Source organism: Anarhichas minor, unplaced genomic scaffold (genome assembly GCF_050575085.1).
Source record: "Anarhichas minor isolate MPS153535 unplaced genomic scaffold, ASM5057508v1 ptg000028l, whole genome shotgun sequence".
NCBI classification, from domain to species: Eukaryota; Metazoa; Chordata; class Actinopteri; order Perciformes; family Anarhichadidae; genus Anarhichas; species Anarhichas minor.
In genome coordinates, this window is record NW_027466474.1 from 15,262,609 (window position 1) to 15,281,368 (window position 18,760).

At 43.3% G+C, this 18,760-nt stretch overlaps 1 protein-coding gene across 3 annotated transcripts; it reads left to right on the forward strand.

The window, feature by feature from the left end:
- Positions 1 to 4,331: 4,331 nt before the first annotated feature.
- brd8b (bromodomain containing 8b) lies at positions 4,332 to 18,601 on the forward strand. 3 transcript variants are annotated; one of them, XM_076102850.1, is made up of 19 exons: positions 4,332 to 4,421; positions 5,236 to 5,332; positions 5,828 to 5,897; positions 6,032 to 6,081; positions 6,216 to 6,338; positions 6,427 to 6,504; positions 6,886 to 6,950; positions 7,542 to 7,732; positions 8,224 to 8,415; positions 8,790 to 8,874; positions 9,522 to 9,664; positions 9,961 to 10,399; positions 10,485 to 10,522; positions 10,631 to 10,830; positions 11,252 to 11,344; positions 12,300 to 12,368; positions 12,449 to 12,734; positions 15,082 to 15,126; positions 16,082 to 18,601. In XM_076102850.1, the coding sequence occupies exons 1-19, from the start codon at positions 4,403 to 4,405 to the stop codon at positions 16,115 to 16,117; spliced, it is 2,319 nt and encodes a 772-aa protein (XP_075958965.1). In that variant the 5' UTR covers positions 4,332 to 4,402; the 3' UTR covers positions 16,118 to 18,601. The 3 variants fall into 3 exon arrangements, with proteins under 3 accessions (XP_075958965.1, XP_075958964.1, XP_075958966.1); XM_076102849.1 differs by having other exon boundaries at positions 17,206 to 18,601; XM_076102851.1 differs by lacking the exon at positions 15,082 to 15,126 and having other exon boundaries at positions 17,206 to 18,601.
- The last annotated feature ends 159 nt before the right edge of the window (positions 18,602 to 18,760 follow it).

Below are 18,760 nucleotides of genomic sequence, written 5' to 3' on the forward strand. Positions count from 1 at the left end.
AGAAATCCACCTTTTTTCCCCCCCAGATAAGCCTTTACTCCTTACGGCTCTGCTGGAGCTCCACTGTGGTTCTGCTTGCAGCAACACAAACGTCATACAATTGTCTTATTTTGGCAGTTTAATCTCATAATACATTTTTGTGCCTTCTTCGGCGATCGCCATCTGATATCTAAACAGTTGCCCAGATGTTTGGCTGAACAGCGAGTGCCTGTGGTGGGACACATCTTCATATTTCTGAGGATGTTCCTTCTTTCCGTTATTCAGAGATTGTTGTTATGAATGTTAACAATCATTCGATTGCGCGCGCTGTGAATGTTTGCGTCTGTACATTTATACATTTGTGTACGTCAGCCAGACAGAAATTAGGGAGTTAGCTGTTGATGGGGGGGGGGGGCACAGTCGGAGCTTTTTGTTCGCTTCGGAGAGACGCTAAACATCTTCTCATCTCTTGGAAATGCAGCGAGAGAAGTTACAGCACAGGTTTTTATGTTCGACCTGGAGATGGAATCGTCCTTTAGAAGAGCTTTTGGGGCGCTCCGCGAGCCCAAATGTGCATATTGTATGTCTGCTATGAGCATTATCGCAACCTAGCTTTTCTTTTCATTTTTATCTCCGAAATCAATTTTTTAATTTTACTTCCTCAGCGCAAACAGTTCAATAGTAAAGGTCGTACCTCACGCATGCTCTCACAGTCGATGCAATCTAGTGACGTTGAGTTGAACGGGTCTGATGGAGTGGAGACGTGTGGCCGGAGAAGGACTCCCCCCCCGGCATTAACCCTAAAGAAGACAGAGCTGACGAGTCCCGAATGGCCTTTTGTGTGGTACTGTAAGCTCAGGTCGGCACAGAGGATCTGACTCGATACAGTCTCACTCGTTTGAGAAGAGAAGGTGGCGACGCATACGTTCATACAGCAAGAGGAGGAGGAACAAAAGACAGTGCTTTGATCAAATGAAATCAAGAAAACGATTATTTTAATACAGGGTTTTATGTCGAAGAGGTGTTGTAATGTTTAGCTATTTTTGGTATGAAGATATATATTAGGTACTACAGTGGATTTTACTGCTAGTTTAGCTGGTGGAAGAGGACAATGTGCACAGATATCAGGGGCATTTTTGGTCAGTGTGAACAGTTTTTTTTTTTTTTTTTTTTTTTTTTTTTCTTTTTTTTTTTTTTTTGGTGCTCCTTTCTTTTCTTTTTTTTCTTTTTTGCCCACGTCCCCCGTCCCATAACACACACTTATGCCTCCTGACCGGCGTGTGTCGGTGTAAAGGAACTCTGGACCATTTGATCTGCCTGCCCTCATTCTCGCGTTCTCGTCATTTCAGCTGGAGGTGGAATGTTGAAGTTTAGTCACAATTGCTACCAAAAGGAATGCAATGTATGGTGCCTGATCTATTCTTCTTCTCTGTTTACCTTGGTACATTATTAGCAACTTCTTCAGGTAAAAGAAGAAGAAGAAAGAAAAAAAAAGGATATTGATGATTTGTATCTTTTATGTGCTCTGATTCCCTGTAGGGTGTGAGTATATCGTTACCAGCTGACAAGCACAACATAAGGATTTCTATATCTTCTAATGTTATAACCGGGTCTGTAAGTTACATTAGCTGGCCATTTCATCTCTAAAATGACGCTGCATCATGTAGCTATTGTACAGTAACTTATGCATGTATTCTAACGTCCTTGTAAACATGCGTTTAGAACCAACATAGACGGTCCGAGATACAGCGTTCAAAATGTTTCCACATGCAAAACTTAGGTGACAGTAATTCATTTCTAAGCGTAATTGATTGAGTTGATCAGATTTGAGTATGCATTTTGTGAAAATTGAAATGGTTTCGCATGTTTCACATTCGTCTGCAGGTCTGACCCAGTTGGTAATTACTGGACACAACCTTTGTGCCTCTTGTTCGGCTTTGAAATTGACAGGTTGATTGTAAGCTTACATGAAATTTTCTTCCAAAAAAAAGTGATGTTACCAACTAACAGACTTCCAAATCAACGAGGAAATCGATATTTAGAATCTGACTTTAAAGGAACGACAAAGCAACCCACATAAAATCCTGACGCTTTTCATTTAAATACAACGAAGCGGTGCTTCAGCAGCTTGATCCGGCGTTACCTCCAATTCAGTTCTCCTGATTTTTTTGTTTTGTTTTTGTGTTCCTCCAACATTTCTACCAGGCCTTGTGCATGTGTTCGCGTCATGTGGACGAAATGTGTCGAGTGTGAAGAAAACCTAACTTTCTGAGAGTGTGAGGAAAGGTTTTTGGGTGATGATGATGATGGTAAATGTCTGTGCTTGCGGGCCGGGGCAGCAGCGTTTTCCAGCCGGCGGAGAGATGGCCCCGGCTGCTTGGATGTTGTTCATTTGATCCACAGAGCAACTTCAGTCTAGCGACGTACGAGTTGAGTTGGACAGGTGTTGAAAACCCTTCCATCAGCCTTTTGGCCCACAAGAACAGAAAAAGGACTCGTTTTCTGAGGAGAGACTGAGAAGAATAAAAAAAAATACAGTGTAAATAAAGAGCAGCCGGTTTAGATGTCTCTAAAAGAGGCCATAACAGTACATCAGATTTATACTTGTCAGAGTATCTCCTAAATGTTATGGAAAAAAACAAGATGAGATAGATGTTAAATTGTAAGAGAAAATGTATATTAAACATTTCTTAGTCTTGTTGAAATAAAGACTGCCAATATTTAAACGGTTGTGATTGGTCTCATTTCATCATCACTCTTGATTGACAGTTGGAACTGAGAGTCACAAGTGTGGAAAGTAGTCCCTACGTGATGCATTTTGAAACTGGAGTCTAAATGAAGCTGATGTTTTATATTTTTGCTTCTGGGAAACATACAGTAAGCCTTTCAATACCGTTGACTTAGTGTATTTGTATAATAAAAAAACATGGAGTTCACACATTATTTGTAGAGCTTTCTATCAGGGCTGGCATGCAATGGCTAACATTAAGGCTTGTTTCACAGAGCTGAACTATTTTTATCACTCTTGTCTTTGCATTTCTATGTTGTTTTTTTTTAATCAACATGTCACATGTTATCAGACGTCCGTCTACTGAACAATCAATGAATGTTCACTTTAGGTCATCGGATGTGTCCCGATCATCACTCGGGTGAAACAGAAGTCCACTTCAGCTGCTCCCTATTCTTTCACTCTACACAATATGTCCAGTGTGGCTGTCTCTCTCTACCTCACAGTGCCTCAAGTAATAGTGGTACAGGCTTACTTTGTTTGTGATCCTCATATTGTATATATTCCTCTTAAATATAACTTAGGGTCCCTTTTTATTTCTTCCTTTCGTACAACTTTTATATAGTTCTATTTCATTGTTTATATTTTATATCCAATATTTGAATATCGTATACATTGTCTGTGTGTTTAGCATGGAGGGGGCTACTAATGTGTTGTAAAATAACAATAAAACCGTGAACCTTGAACAACAGTTAGTTACTTAAACAAGTTCAGTAGTTCTTTTCATCCTCATCCAGCGGTGGGATTACCACAACAAATCACAACCAAGACAAAGGTCGTGTCCAATGTATTGTTATGGACATTTAGGGATTTAAATGATTTATGGAGATGTCTGTATTCTATAGATACACATTGCTTTAAGTTGATTCTGATATGTATTAGACTCACTATATGTAAATTTAAGTGTTTTTAGCTAAAGCAAACAGGAAATTAAATAAAATCATAGCAATTAAAAACTATTTTGTACGTCACCACCAGAATTATATTCCTTACAATGCAGAGAGCCCTATGAGACAACTTTCAGACCAATCGCTTAGAGAGATAACATTTATATAAAATAGGATCTGTCCATTTAAATACATAAAGAGAATGTGGACAAAAATACATCAGAAGAATTCACTTTTTTTCTTTGGTGTCAGCCCAAAAAAGTATAAATGGGGTGGAGTTGCAATGGGGAACTTCCACTCCTCACCTCAGTATGTCCAAAAAATCCTGACAGCCCTGCTCACAACACTAACTCACACTTTTCTCTTTGTTCATTGTTGTTTTGCAAGACACATTAAGCATCTGCCTGTGTGACACTTCTGGTTTAGATGTGGTCTGTTTTTTTACTCCCATTTAACTCAGGGGAGACACGGCAGCCATTATGAGATATATTACCTAATAGGTAGGCCTACTATCATAACATACACTAGAAACCTATCAACCTTTTCCTGACTAGGCTTGAAATATAAAAAAGTCCTGCTTTTTCAAAACGTAACCTAAACAAGCACGTTTAGATATGTCCTTCTACGCTCTACTGACTGCAGCTGCATTCTGAGTGTTTTTGTCTTTTTTTTTTTTTTTACCGTAACATTCGTGTACCACTGAAACCTGTCCGGCGGAAGTTGTGCTCACGGCCTTGTCACAAAAGAAATGGCGAGCGGTATCGGCAGTGAGTAATATTTTATAAATCTTTCTCTATTTTCTTCCTGATTTCATAACAAATGTATCAGCAAACACACTCCAGACATTACAGTTTATTTAGTTTGGTCGAACCTGGTAGGGTCGTTGCATGAAATAAAACCGTTACGCCGTGTGTGTGTCTCGTGAATGTGTCCCCCGTAATCAACACTGCTAAGCTAACGTTACCGTTACTGTTCAATTTGTAGCAAACGCTAAGTGTATGGTATTGTCTGCAGAACCATGGCTTAGTTACTTGTAGCTGTTGCATTAAAGCCCCCGTACTTGTACGAAAAAATACGAAGTGCTACAGTATTAGAAGCATCCTCTAAATACGATGCAAGCTAGCAAATTACTATAAACAATCTAGCTAACAGTAGCTAGCTAGCGAACTTTGACAAACTAAAAACCTACACGACTACAAGGCTCACCAGCGCTGTTGCTGCTGGCTGTCATACGTTTTATGTTTGTATCATTAATACATCACAGACAGTAGGGTAATTAGGTTGTATGGAGGATAAAGACCGTAATTGTATAGTAACTGGTGTGTGCAACCGTAAACAAATCCCCCCGGAATAAAAACAAAACACATAACGTTACCTGAGATGACAGTTTGTTAACGTAGACACTGACACAGCTTGTTTTACCAACTCTGACAGAGAACAATGTTACTGCTATGTGGACTTTAGTTGCTCATTGTTTGTGCGCTGACATAAAGCATTTATGTTAGCTAGTAACAGGCCACAGGGTGCTAACAATACCTGGACGTGTTATGACTTCACTGTATATTTGTACGTGTTTCACAGAACACAAGATACTGAATGTGGGACCAACGGAGCCCTGGTCCGTCAGGGAGAAACTGTGCCTGGCCTCCTCTGTTATGAGGAGTGGCGACCAAAACTGGTAAGAAAAAAAACCTGCTCAATATATTTATTCATCTGCTTTTGTCATTCACAAATAGGGCCAGCCATAGGCCATCAGAGCACAGGCGATGTCTGTCTGTTGTATTAGACCGTCCATATGCTGGGCAGCTACAGCAGATTATTATATTATATATGAATAGTATTCTAGAAGCACCCAAGTATTCATTCATGTCTATACACACTTGGATTTGAAGTAGCATATTAGCTGCCATACATTATCTGGTTATGTCCATCTTTGAGGACATGGGGCAAAAGCTGTTAGTCTCAAGTCTCACCACTAGGGGTCAGACTTGGGCAACTTACATGTATACTATGTATATGTACCTTTTTTCCCCACAATACCCTGGATTTCACTTTCACTTGTCTTAATTTATTCCCAATTTGAATGCATTTCTTCAGTTTCCACATGAATGTATTTTCCGATTGTTTTCTCAACATGTGTGTTTATTCTGAGGAGTGTCTCTCCGTCTTCCAGGGTGTCTGTAAGTAGAGCCATCAAGCCTTTCTCAGAGCCTGGCCGTCCACCTGACTGGTTCTCACAGAAGGTGAGAAATCTACAAAGTACAAACCTACAAATAGTTTCCCCATTTTGTCTTCTGAGCTGATAACTATGCCGAGTTCTACTCAGGCTGTGGCCAAAATGTGCCTCAGGATAACAAGCGTTCTCTCTGTTCCCCAGCACTGTGCCTCACAATACTCCGAGCTGCTGGAAGCCACAGAAGCACCCAAGTCAGTATTCTAACACAGACATAGCCAAACACCTATATGCAGAATTATGATCATGTGTTGTCACTTTTGTTTGTTAACACAGGTTAACTATTGAGTGAGTTGACTTAAAGTGCTTATGCCGTCCTATACTCCAGGCGTAAGCGTGGTGAGAAGGGCGAGGTGGTCGAAACCATTGAAGATGTCATCGTGCGTCGGCTAACCACAGAGAGGATAGAGGAACTGAAAAAACTACTGCGAGACACACAAGAGCAGTACAGGTACATACACATTTAAAATCAAATATCTTAACATGCATTTGATTGCGAGCCGTGGTCTTTAACCCGTCCGTGCTTTCTGTCCTGACAGGAAGTTGAAGAAGGTGGATCTGATACAGACGGGTCACATGGACTCCCAGCTGAAGGAGCTGTGGGCGGAGATCACACTGTGAGACTTTTATCAGTTCTTCTGTTTGATAAAAAAAAAACAGATACTAACATGAGATAAACAGAGCACGATATGCATGCTGTAGAAAAACAGTTACAAAAAAAATGCTATTCAGTTTCTGTTGGACTTTAATAACTTTGATGATCCACTGACTTCATTCAACACCACCATGACAGAAATTTGCCAGAGAAAATGCCCTTAACTTCTTAGCTGTAGGTGGCCTCAATGCTGCTATAGCATGTGCACATGCTACACATCACATGCTACATTGTAGATGGCCGCTTGTGACTCGGCATCTGTCTGCTTTACATATTTCTATTACCCCCCCCCTCCTATATACCATCTTCTCAGACTGTTAAACTGTGATTTTCCAACCCCCAGAAAGAAGAAACAGGCTGAGGAGGAGGCGGAGCAGAAGAGGAAAGCCACAGAAACAGCGTACCAAGGTAGGTTCAGTCTGCACTGGTGAAGGCCCTCCGTTGAACTGCTTCAGGAAATCAAAATATCTCGGCTCATGTGAGTATATGCAGAGAACGTCTTGGTTATCTCTGTGGTAGGTGTCGCTACACACTCCCCTCACATGACCTGGCATGCTGCGATACAGAGTTGCATCAAAACACAGTACTAGCAGTAGTATTTACAAATATGTCGTCTTCTATTTTGCCAAGATAAACATTTCATAAACTTCATAGTAATTGCAGTGCTGTATGGTTTTATGACTTTGTTATACTGTGTAGAGTTTCAGACGCATTGCTCTTTATGTTAAGGATTAACAGCATTCTATTTATAACATTTGTCAAATAGTACGTCAAATTTATATTCCAGTAATGACTCTTCCAGTCTATATACAACAAATCTGAAACTACTAGAATACTTTTATTTATTTTACTTGACAAGGGATTGTTTCTCTGATGTGCTTGGGTTGACATGACCGAGCGTTTACATGATGCGTTTCTCTTCATTTCTCTGATTCCTTGAAGAAGAAAGAAAATGAAATAGATTTATTCTCTCTTCCTGATCTTCTCCGTCCATCACAGCTCGTCAGGCGATGAAAAACACACCCAAGCGTCTGCCCAGCGTAACTGTGCGTTCTCCTCTGGGTGCCAGCTCCCCCACCGTGGACTCTCTGGCTGACTCTTTGGTCCCCACGACGCCCATGGATACAGGAGGTGTTGCCTCCGATGACACCACCACCACTACCACCACCACCACCACCACCCACTCAGTTGTAAGAACATCCTCTAATAGAGCAGTGTTGGCCTTATGTAGTTCTAGTCATGTAGCGGTGATGAGATACCACAAGAATACTGCCGATACAGAGAGAAAAATATGTTAAATAAGGTTTTCTTTATCCAGCTGAAACATTTCCACCTTCTCTACGCCATCTTTTTTTTTTTCAACAATGTTTTATTATGAAGGGAAATTTCACAGTCGCTGTACTTCAGGTGACACACTGAAGTTTAATTCAGGCGTCACTGTAATATATTTAGAGGCTGTTGCATACATTAAAAGTCCTCGATGTGTTTTTATTTTGAGATTTATTTCAGAACTACAGACTCCACAAAAGTGCCTATCTGTATCTCCAGTTCGTTTTTGGTCTCATTATGAGTCAGTGGAAAAAGATCATCTCACATTGTGGTGTTTTTGGCGCTGCCGGCTCCTCCCGGAAGGAGATGGTTGCAATACTGCAGCTCACTGATTCTTTGCTGCCTCTGCCAGGCCCAGGGGGTCGGAGTGTTCCTACCAGTGTCGGATGCTCCGGGCCCGGGGCCCAAAGACGGAGGCCTGGCCGCTCAAGTAGATGATTCGCCACAGAAGAGGCTCTTGACCCAGAAGGCCACGCCGCCGCCCTCCCCTCTCCTGTCAGAACTGCTGAAAAAGGGCAACCTCATCTCGGCCAGCCCCCGCCTGGTGAGAGCCAGATTACATCACCACATCCAAAAGTACAAGAATGCCCAGGAATTAAAAATGATATGGCATCATAAACGCCTCAAAGATATACACTGTGAACACCAATCTATAGAATGCCACTATGAACTTAAAATGGTAAAGCTTAATGAGCTTCTAATACCAACATCGTCAGAGATTATATCTTTATTATGTAGTTACATATGTGCATTCATTCACTGCTTTGGTGACTTTCTTTTAAAGACGGACTGCAATATTCTGATTTAATGTCAATGAATATTTTGAACTTTAATTTTTCCCCCCCACGGTGGGTCTACAAAGTCCTAGCAATGCTGGATTAAAACCCTTTACACTTTTGTGTTGTTTATTGATGTCAGGTTGGGGAGGGAGACTCTGCTGGAAGCCTCACCAATGGAGTTCAGACAGCCACTGCCTTACCACCTGGTCATGCGGTCATCACAGGTAAATACACTTTGCATAACTGTTTGTGCGTGCACACTAGGGGTGCAACGCATCACAAACCTCACGGTTTTTGAGTCGCGGTTCGGATCAGGAAAGAAAAGGGGAGGAGACAAATATAACTTTGCTTTCCATTTAAAGAACTTCAAGAACACTTAAAGCAAAGAACTTTGGGCTATAGTCTTACACGAAAACCACAATATTTAAGATATTTATTTTCAAAAAGATGAGAATATCTACATTATTTGGGGAACGGGTAGCGCCAGATGTGTCTGTGTGACCCTCAGAGGGGGCGTGTCTGTAGCACCGGACTTTAAAACTCCACTCTGCCGTGATGAAGTGAGCGGTCACAGTCTTTTCCTCTTCATAGAGGAACGATCTTCATACTGAAGAGGGTGCGTGAGGGGATTTCGTAGCGTGGCTCAAGCAGTTTAACCAGATTTGCACACAGATACATATGGTTCTGTGACATAAGTAGATAGAGGATAAAGGATCTTGGTCTGCACTGTTCATGGTGCACAGGAGATTAAGATACTGGGTTCAGACCTAATAATTACTTCCAGCCTTGCAGGTTTTCATTGTGTTCTCGTTTACTCCTGTGTGTGTGCGTGTGCGTGTGTGTGCGTGTGCGTGTGTGTGTGTGTGTGCAGACGGTGAAGCGGAAGCTGTAGTGAAGGCAGAGCTTGGTGAGGAGACCGGGTTGGTAGAAGAGGACCTCGTAGCGGTGTCTTACATGGGAGACGAGTTGGACCTCGAGACAGTGGGAGACATCATTGCCATCATAGAGGAGAAGGTACATACTGTGCTTTCTATATTATATGTCTCCTTATCAGTTTGTCTCATTCACCATTAAAGAGGCGAGAACGACAATGATCAGAGCCTTTTTTATTCGTGTTAATTGGGGAATATGTTCGACTTAAGTGAGTAACTGTGATGAAAGTTATAGTAGACACCTAATAGACAGTAATTCTGAGTGCGGACCTCTAGGTATGGCGTTATGTAACAAAAGCAACATTTTAGATCATATTGGCCGTGTACTAGTTCAGTCTTCAATCCTTCCTGCCTCTGTCCTCCCCTCCTTCATCCCAGGTCGACGACTCTGTTGAGGCCTTGGATGCGGCGGCAGTGGAAGCAGCTCTCTCCCTGTGTGAAGAGGCCGTCTCAGAAGGACACACCCTCCCCGGTCCCTGGGAGACACAGGAGCTGAAGGCTTCGGACCCGGCGCCCGCCGCCCAAGACTCCGATCCCACTCAGGAGCCTCAGGATGTGGTCGCAATGTCGGCCCTGATTCCTGCCGGCATAGAGACCCAGAATCAACCAGAAATCAAAAGAGAACAGCAGCTCAAGGGAAACTGTGACGGACCTGAGGTAACGGGAAGTGATGTCACCTCTTCTGTCGCCTCTGACGACGGCGCAACGGGAAGCGAGGTTGCGGAGGAGGGGGCGGCAGGGAAGGAGGCCCCTGAGGCGACGGTCAAGAGCGAAGGAGAGGAATGGAGCCAGCCGGAGCCCAACCCGCCATGCCTGGGTGGGTGGTGTCACGTCGCACGCATACAGAAATTCTGCTGATGTATTCATATTTTTCTAACCCTCTCCTCATTTCTGTCCCACAGACTCTGAGGACAGCTCTGTGTCCGGGAGAGAGTCCAAGGTAACACACTCACTCTCACACACACACACACACACACACACACACACACGCACAACCTTTTGTCAAACACAGTCATTTTACCCAATATGTGTGTGTTCTTGAATCCAGGAGGTGAAGGAGGAGGAGGCGGGGAGTGAGGGCTACCCAGAAGAAGGGATGGAGCTGAAGGAGGAGTGCGGGGAGGGGGAGGGGCCCTATCTGTCGGAGGTGGAGCGGGCAGCCAGCGAGAGTGAAGATGGTTACGGCCCGCCCTCGCAGCACTACACAGCGGACTCGCTGGCCAGCAGCCCGGCCTCGTCTTCCCAGCTGTAGGTGTCCACATGGTCGCGCCAAAGGACTGCGATGATTGTGTCATAGTCACCATTTTTATCTACTGGGTGATGTTCAGTGGGGAAGTGGCTTGTGTAATACCAGAGTCGTGTCCGAAGATAACCTCTGCCACAAACGCAGCGAAGCGTTTTGCTGATTCAAAACCAGATGAAGCTTAGCTTGCATTTGTCATGAGCGTTGGCGTCGTGACCTCTGAATCACATTTGGGCTCCATTTCTCCGAGCTACGCAGTCTCTGGCTGCTGACATTGAAAATTCTAACAGTGTGTACTTTTGTCTCCCCTTGCCTCTCTGCCTCTGGGGATTTCCCTTCTGCTTCTTGTTTCCATTCACCGTGCACTTCCCAATCCTCTCTGCGTTCCCCCTCTGTCTTCTCTTCCTCTCTCTCTCTCTGGTTCAGATCTACATGCGGTGAGGACCAGGAGGCAGTGCAGGCCCAGAAGATCTGGAAGAAAGCCATTATGCTGGTGTGGAGAGCCGCAGCCAACCACAGGTGGAGCTTCTTGCAATGCCTCAACTTCAGCAATGAATCAAAGTCTTTGTTGGCCAAAATACTTACGCAATACCTCAATCTCAGAGTTTTAGTGCCACGTGTTTTAAGGTTGTCACACAACCGTCCTGATTGTAAAGAGCAGATTTATAAAGTACTCAGGCCATGAGTGCTATGTCTGCAGCGCAACCGCAACACCACTAAAACATTTTGTCTTTTTTTTTTTACCCTTATTTATTCACTCAACTGATCACTCGTCTAAATATTCTATAAATGTTATCTACCTCCATGATTGTACGAAATCAATCTGTTTTGTTTTAGTTCAATGAATGCATTCATATAGTTTTGCCTAAAAACAGAACCTCACGGTGTGCATGTGATGAATCATTACATTACATTACAGTCATTTAGCAGACGCTTTTATCCAAAGCGACGTACAATAAGTGTGTACAACATCGGTATTCAAGAGAACTGCTAGTCACCAGAAGTCATAAGTGCATCTCCTTGTTTACACAAGCATCTAAGAGCACAAACCAGAGCAACAGTGCAGAAACAAACCAATACAAATACAATAATCGTAGGTGAACTCCTCCTAAAGTCATCAAAACTCCCACATTCCATGAAGCATGGTGTCTTCAATGGTAGCTACAGGCCAAATGCTATAAACAAATATTTATGTATGTTTTCCGATATTTGTTCCCCGTAAGTACAAGAGAAGCTGAGACAAGAGAAATGTTAATCGTGGCTAATATCCAATAGCAGCCAAAGATCTGTGAAACAGCACATAACTGAGAGGAACACAAGCTGATCTCTGGACTGAACTCCATCGTCTACGAGTTGTCTATTCGGCATTTTGTTGCTTTTTTGTGCTTTTTGCCCAACTTAAAATACTGGGGTTTTGACTACAAAATGATTTGATATACAAATATATATTTTTACGGATTCATGTTTCTCTCAGGTATGCCAGCGTCTTCCTGCAGCCCGTGTCAGATGACATCGCGCCTGGTTACCATAGCATCGTACACAGGTAAGAACACACACACTCACACACTCTTTTTAATCAAATTCCTTTGGATAAACGTTTCATAACTCCCCCTCCTGCTCCAGGCCCATGGACCTGTCGGCCATCAAGAAGAACATTGAGTCGGGCGTGATCCGGACCACGGCCGAGTTCCAGCGCGACATCATGCTGATGTTCCAGAACGCCGTCATGTACAACTCGTCGGACCACGACGTGTACCACATGGCGCTGGAGATGCAGCGCGACGTCCTGGAGCACGTCCAGCAGTTCCTCGCCACCCAGCTCATCATGCAGACCTCGGAGAGCGCCATCTCCGCCAAGAGCCTCCGCGGCCGGGAGGGAAACCGTAAGCCAGGAGAGCCGGCTGAGAAGGTGGGTTGGGCGACTTGTTGGGGGACGAATTAGGATTCCCTTAAAAGTCTGGCAAAGCGTCAAAGCAGTCAATAAAACTCCAACTCAAAACATTTCACTGTAAATGTTCGAAACTGTCTAAATATCTACAGTGAGCCAGGAAGACATTTTGGGTTATGGGGGAACTATTTTACTTATTCTGCTCTGAAACCTTCTCACGATATATTGTTCTTGTTGCATTCTTGTTTTCATAGAACCCTCAATTTGAACACATAACCAGGTGCCCATGGTGATAGCACAGGTCTATCTGGAGTGTATATCAAACATGCTACCGAATAAACACAAATGAGCACAAAGAGAAGAAAGGCGTTGGTTCTTAAGCCCAGCGAGAGATTGAGCGGGTCAACAGCTCAGAGAAATGTCCCCTGGCCCTTAGCTTTATGAACATGTGGCCCCCTGAACACATTTGAACAACCCGGGTATATGGAGTGATCTCAGGAAACTGTCCACTAGTAGCTCCACTCAACTTGAGTGGTCTAATCAGAGTAACTGAAAACACCTGTGTGGCTCTCATCATGTCATTACTTACAGGTGATGAAAGGTCAGACGCGGGACAGTTATTTGTAGAAACTAACCGTTTTTATGGTTATAAAGGCTTTATTCATGAAGTAGCTTATCGAGCTTTTGAGCATTTATTATTGTTCAGCTTTAGAGTTTGATATGTTGTGTTAAGTGTGTATGAAGATACATTAATGTACAGTATGAAAAGGTAAACATCCAGTAACAAAGTCCTGCTACTATTTCCTAAACAGGTGGTTTGTGCAAATGAATGGATGGATGGATGGATATGTTACACAGACCCTGTTCATAGAGTAACGTGTTGCCATCGTTGTGGAATCAAGTCACAGATGTGTTGAATTGACCGTACAGTCAGTGTGGTTCTCTTTGTTTGTTCTGGTCTGTGTTGGATCACTCTATCTTGCTGTATCATTTAGAGATTGTGTTCTTGATCCTAAGTGTTGACCACCACTGATGAAACTCTGTGTGTTCTCTCCTTCCATCAATGTGGGACAATTTATTCGTGTGAATAAAACTAACTTCAACTGCTTAAAATGATAGGAGGAACAGTTTCGCTCTCTGTTTTGAACTTCCATTGAGCGATATACTTCAGTCCACAGTCTGCTGAATCCATGCAACCCGTACATATGAGTTTAAAGAACTAAACACCAGCTCACTGCTATGACTGAATCCTTCCTCGCTGATTAACGTGTTGCCTACGATCACTCGGCGTCATGCAAGTGTGACTCAGCAGAGCCAGTGATGCCGATCCCTCCGGGCACTGATTACATGTATTGTATTTGCATTTCACCACATTGACACATTGTTGACTCTACGGGACACTTAAGAATAACTCCTCGTGTTGACGTCCTGCATGCTGACTGCATCTCTCCTCACTAACTTCTGTCTGTCTGCATCTGCCCGTCACTGACTCACCCTGCCTGTCTGTCTGTCTGTCTGCCTGTCTGTCTGTCTGCCTGCCTGTCTGTCTGCCTGTCTGTCTGTCTGCCTGTCTGCCTGTCTGCCTGTCTGTCTGTCTGCCTGTCTGTCTGTCTGCCTGTCTGTCTGTCTGCCTGTCTGTCTGTCTGCCTGTCTGTCTGTCTGCCTGTCTGTCTGCCTGTCTGCAATGAATGCTCATATTTGCTGTTGTGTGTGTGTGTTTTATTATGACTGTGGGAGTCTTGAGTGTCTAACAGCGTTCTCGTAGGTCATGACATTCTTAAAGTATCATGGAATTTAGAAACGGAATATCTGGGAATTTGCAACATTTTCCCAGGAAGTTGAGAATTCTGGGTGATTTTTTTGCAAGTGGTTTACTTTACAGAATGTATTTAAACAAGGCTCCACCAGAAAACATCTTAGTCTGTTGTTGGGTTGAAATGACCTTTTTAGAGCTTGAATGAACCCAACAGTATTAACAACAACATCTGTAGTTCATGGAGGTGTTTGGACTGAATGGAAGTCGTGATGTTTTCCATCGTGGCCGTGATGGTTATGTGGTGTATGGTGCTTGTGAGCTGACTTAAACACATGTTTGTGTGTACGGGAGTGTGCTTGCCTGCTTGTATACCTGCCTGATTGTCTCAGGTGTGTTTATCTACGTCTGTGTATCCGTCTGTGTTTATCAATCTCACTTTTTAGTGTGTGTGTGTGTGTGTGTGTGTGTGTGTGTGCGCGCCGTGCAGCGGTCGAACGGGCGCTCTTTCCTCGCTGCGCTTCCCTGTTTGATGCAGACTTGTATGAAACTTGCTTTCTCACGCACGTGTGTGTTTTCTCTCTCTTTCTCACTCCAATGTTTGTCCTCCTACAGGACAGTGTCCCAATGGCCTCTCCTGCTTTCCTTCTCTCTCTCTTTGTAAGTATTCAGGTTCTCCCTCAGATTTCACCAGAACCAGGCCACGCTACGCACACGCCTGTCTCAAAGCAAACACACACACACACATACACACACACACACGTAACACACTCTGTACACATCTGCTTCTACCTCTCATCTCTTTTCTTTCTCTAATTCAGTTTAACGTTAGTGGCATTAAAGGAAGCAAACTAAAACTAGGAAGGTATTATTAAAACTGACCACTCTTATCGGTGTTAATCAGTAATATTGTAACTGTAAATATTCAACAGTTCCCATTTAAACATTTTTGGTAATGTTACCATGGTTCTCAAAACTAGTAGTTAATTTAAAATGATAACATGAAAATGAACAACAGCTCACTTTAAGGTACACAATCATTGTATTTCCTTTCCAGGTGCATTAAACAAATCCTTATGAGTCGGGCACGCTGGTATTGGCAGATGTATCTGTATCAGTGTATATGACGAGCAGGAAGTTGCAGTACAGAAATGCCAAACTAGGTCTGAGCTTATTTACAAACAGGGTTGTTTTTAACGTAGTTTTCTTACCAGGAAGCACTGACTAGTTTATATTTCAGCTGCACATCGTGAGTGTGTGTTACCGTTGTGTGTTTCTGTTAAAATACATATTTACCATGAGGTCTGAAACACTTCCCTAAAAGTATCAAGTGGAAGCAATTTCTCTTTATAGTGTACTCATGTGATTTAAAGCCTCGGTAAGGCTGAATATGAACGACTAAATAAGAAACAGAGTTAATAGAACCATCCATAATGTTGTTGATGAAGAGTTTTAACACTGATAACTCTGATCTGCTTCGTCAGCACTGTGTGCTTTGATCAGATTTGACAGATAAGCGACAACCTCACAATCTCAAATGTTTTCCTGGATCCTGATTGGTGCACAGCAGGCTCAGTAGTCTTTGTTACACTGTGTCCGGGCGTCTCTTTTACAGATACGGAGCGTCATCGACCAATACCTTTCCTCGTAAAGTCTCAGTTGTAATCAGTAACACTGGTGTTTATTGACCCGTGGGAAATTTCCTCACCAAGGCACCCCCCCAGTGCACCCAAGTAAGTGACATCACTTTTTTCCGACTGAACCACAATCACCTCAAACCAGAGAGAAAAATATCCACGAACACAGAATCCTTTCATGTGAACTGAAGATGTCGTAACTCTGCAGGACTTCATCCCTCAAAGTCAAAGCAGGTTTTTATGGCCTTTACAAAAGACAATGGTATTCATTGTTAGACTTCGCTTTGGATTTCCTTTCGGTCAAACACGATGCAACCTCTTTGACTTGAGACGTGTCCGACTTTGGACTGTTTCTCTAACACTTCTTTGTTTTTCCTCTTTGTTGAGCGTAGTTGTCCAGTTAGTCAGGTTGTGATGGGAAGGTGAGAAAGACTAAACTTTAAGTAGTTCTACAGAAGAAAAGACCAAACAAACAGACCATCGGTGCTCAGCCTCACTGGGCTGTATAGATGTGTGGTATCGATAACTAAAAGGCCTCTTTGTCTCTCTCTTCCTCTCTCTCACGGTTTCACACACATCTCTGAACACACTGTCCTTGTCACCCTCATAAACTTTAAGTTCTGTTTTGACACAATGTCCTCAACACACACGCACACACACACACACACACACACACACACACACACACACACACACAGGCTCCCGTAACCTTTCATCACCCAAGCTTCCGTCGACCTTCGGTTAATGAGCCCATGCCGGTTTCCTGTGTTTTTCTGTTTACGTGTGATTGTCCGTGTCTTTGCATGTTCTAATTTATTTTCTCCTTTTATTTTGAAATCTTCCTTCTTTTTTTTTTTTTTGGTCATCATGTTATTTGTTTTTTCTGTTCTTCATTTGGAGAGGAAGCCTTCTGAGGTGGACTTTGCTGTTTATTAATTTTTTTGTGCGGAGCTGAAGCGCGTGAGGAGGCCTGACGCTGGGCCTCCCTTCACTCTGTCCACCTGACCGTTGACCTTTACATCCTTATGTGAATTTTCTTTTCCCCGTCTCTCTCTTTCTTCCCCTCCCCCCCTCGTTCTCCTCGTATGTCTCTGTGCTGCAGGACGGAGGCACTAGGGGTCGCCGTAGTGCCATGGAGGCCGACCTCAAAATGAAGAAATGAGATTTCAGAGCGCGAGACACTTCGAGAGACAAAGAGTCCCTCAGAGAAGGTGGAGGTGAATACTGAATGCTCACTTGTTTTCTGAAGAGGACTGTGCAGTCTCTGTGTATGTGTGTGTATGTGTGTGTATGTGTATACACACTTATTCATCTGTACTTTGGCGTAGACGAGGTCATATGTGGACGGTTACGTCTGTCGGTGTGTCTGAGAGAGCTGCACAGAGCTCCTTCTCCTCATATGATTGGTTTACGTGCAGCGCCATTCACTCCACCCTCCCCACGGATCATTTCACCAGCAACGGTAGTCGTCCCTCTGCTGAGATGGAGCAGAGAGAGAAAAAGAACATGTTCACCAGCAAAAGTTTGTTTGGGATCAAATGATGAAGGACACGAGGAGCTCTACTCGCCCGATCTGATCACGTTGAGTCGTGGATGAGTTAACGCTCGTTGATTGGCCGATCCGTTTATCGGAGTGACCTGCACCGAGCTGTGCCCGGCCCGCGTGGGCTGAAACGATACCGGACGGCAGGAAGCAGAATGGCCACGTGACGAGTCATCATGTACAGGTCCACAGATTGAAGAACTACTAGTACTGCATGTTGGTCTGTGATCACTGCTAAAACATTAAAGTGAGATCCACTTCAAATGTATCACCAATCTTCACACTCTTTGCATTCAAGTACACTCATGCATCTGAAAATGTAATACGTTTTTTGTTTGTTTTTCCAAAGTCCAGAATACAATCTAGTTATCATGGAAGTCGTTTAATGCATATATTGTTTGTTTACATGTAAAAGATCACCATTTGCCAGCAGACTTGACAATTTCAAATGCCGGAGTGTCCTTGAAAGCACCAACAGCATTGTTAAAACTGGAGCAGTAGGTTAACACGTTTTTCACGTGATTAGTTATCTTAACCTCAAATGCCACAGCTCTTTTGTTACGCTGTCGTGAAAAGAATGGAAACCAACAGCTGCCTTTTGAAGGCAGCGATCAGAAAAATGTGTCTAAAAACGAAACGATGTATTCTTTGTGAAATAGTTGGCTGTGTCGTAAACCGCGGGTGTTTCGTTGAGTGTGTTAATGGGCTGAAACGTAGGATGTGGGCTTTGTTGTTGCTGAAATAGTGTCGATGCATCCCTACACTTAGGATGTAGCCAGAGTGTGCTACGCAGATGGCATCAGAAACTTGTTTGTGTAATGTGTCTTAGACGAGTGTACAAAAAACAAGTTTTGTACCTGTGAGATGGATCATGTAGAGTTTTGTGTTTGGGTAGCTGATACATGTGTTATGTTGTACATTTGTTAAATAAAGATTATTTGATCTAAATCCAAAACAGAGTTGCATATTTGCTTTAGTCTTAATCCCTAAATGGTCAATTCATCTCTAAATAATCTACCACCAGCTGCATTCAGTGTCTTAAGTGATCGGACCGTGAGTAATCGTTTTCACCGACTCGTGAACAAGTTGCATGTGTGAGTCAAAGTATCGGCCC

Excerpts from the sequence above, each read along its gene's own strand:
- brd8b (XM_076102849.1), top strand. Across the intron at positions 6,082-6,215 it reads GAAGCCACAGAAGCACCCAA|GCGTAAGCGTGGTGAGAAGG; the intron begins GTCAGTATTCTA and ends CCTATACTCCAG. Across the intron at positions 8,875-9,521 it reads TGGTCATGCGGTCATCACAG|ACGGTGAAGCGGAAGCTGTA; the intron begins GTAAATACACTT and ends GTGTGTGTGCAG.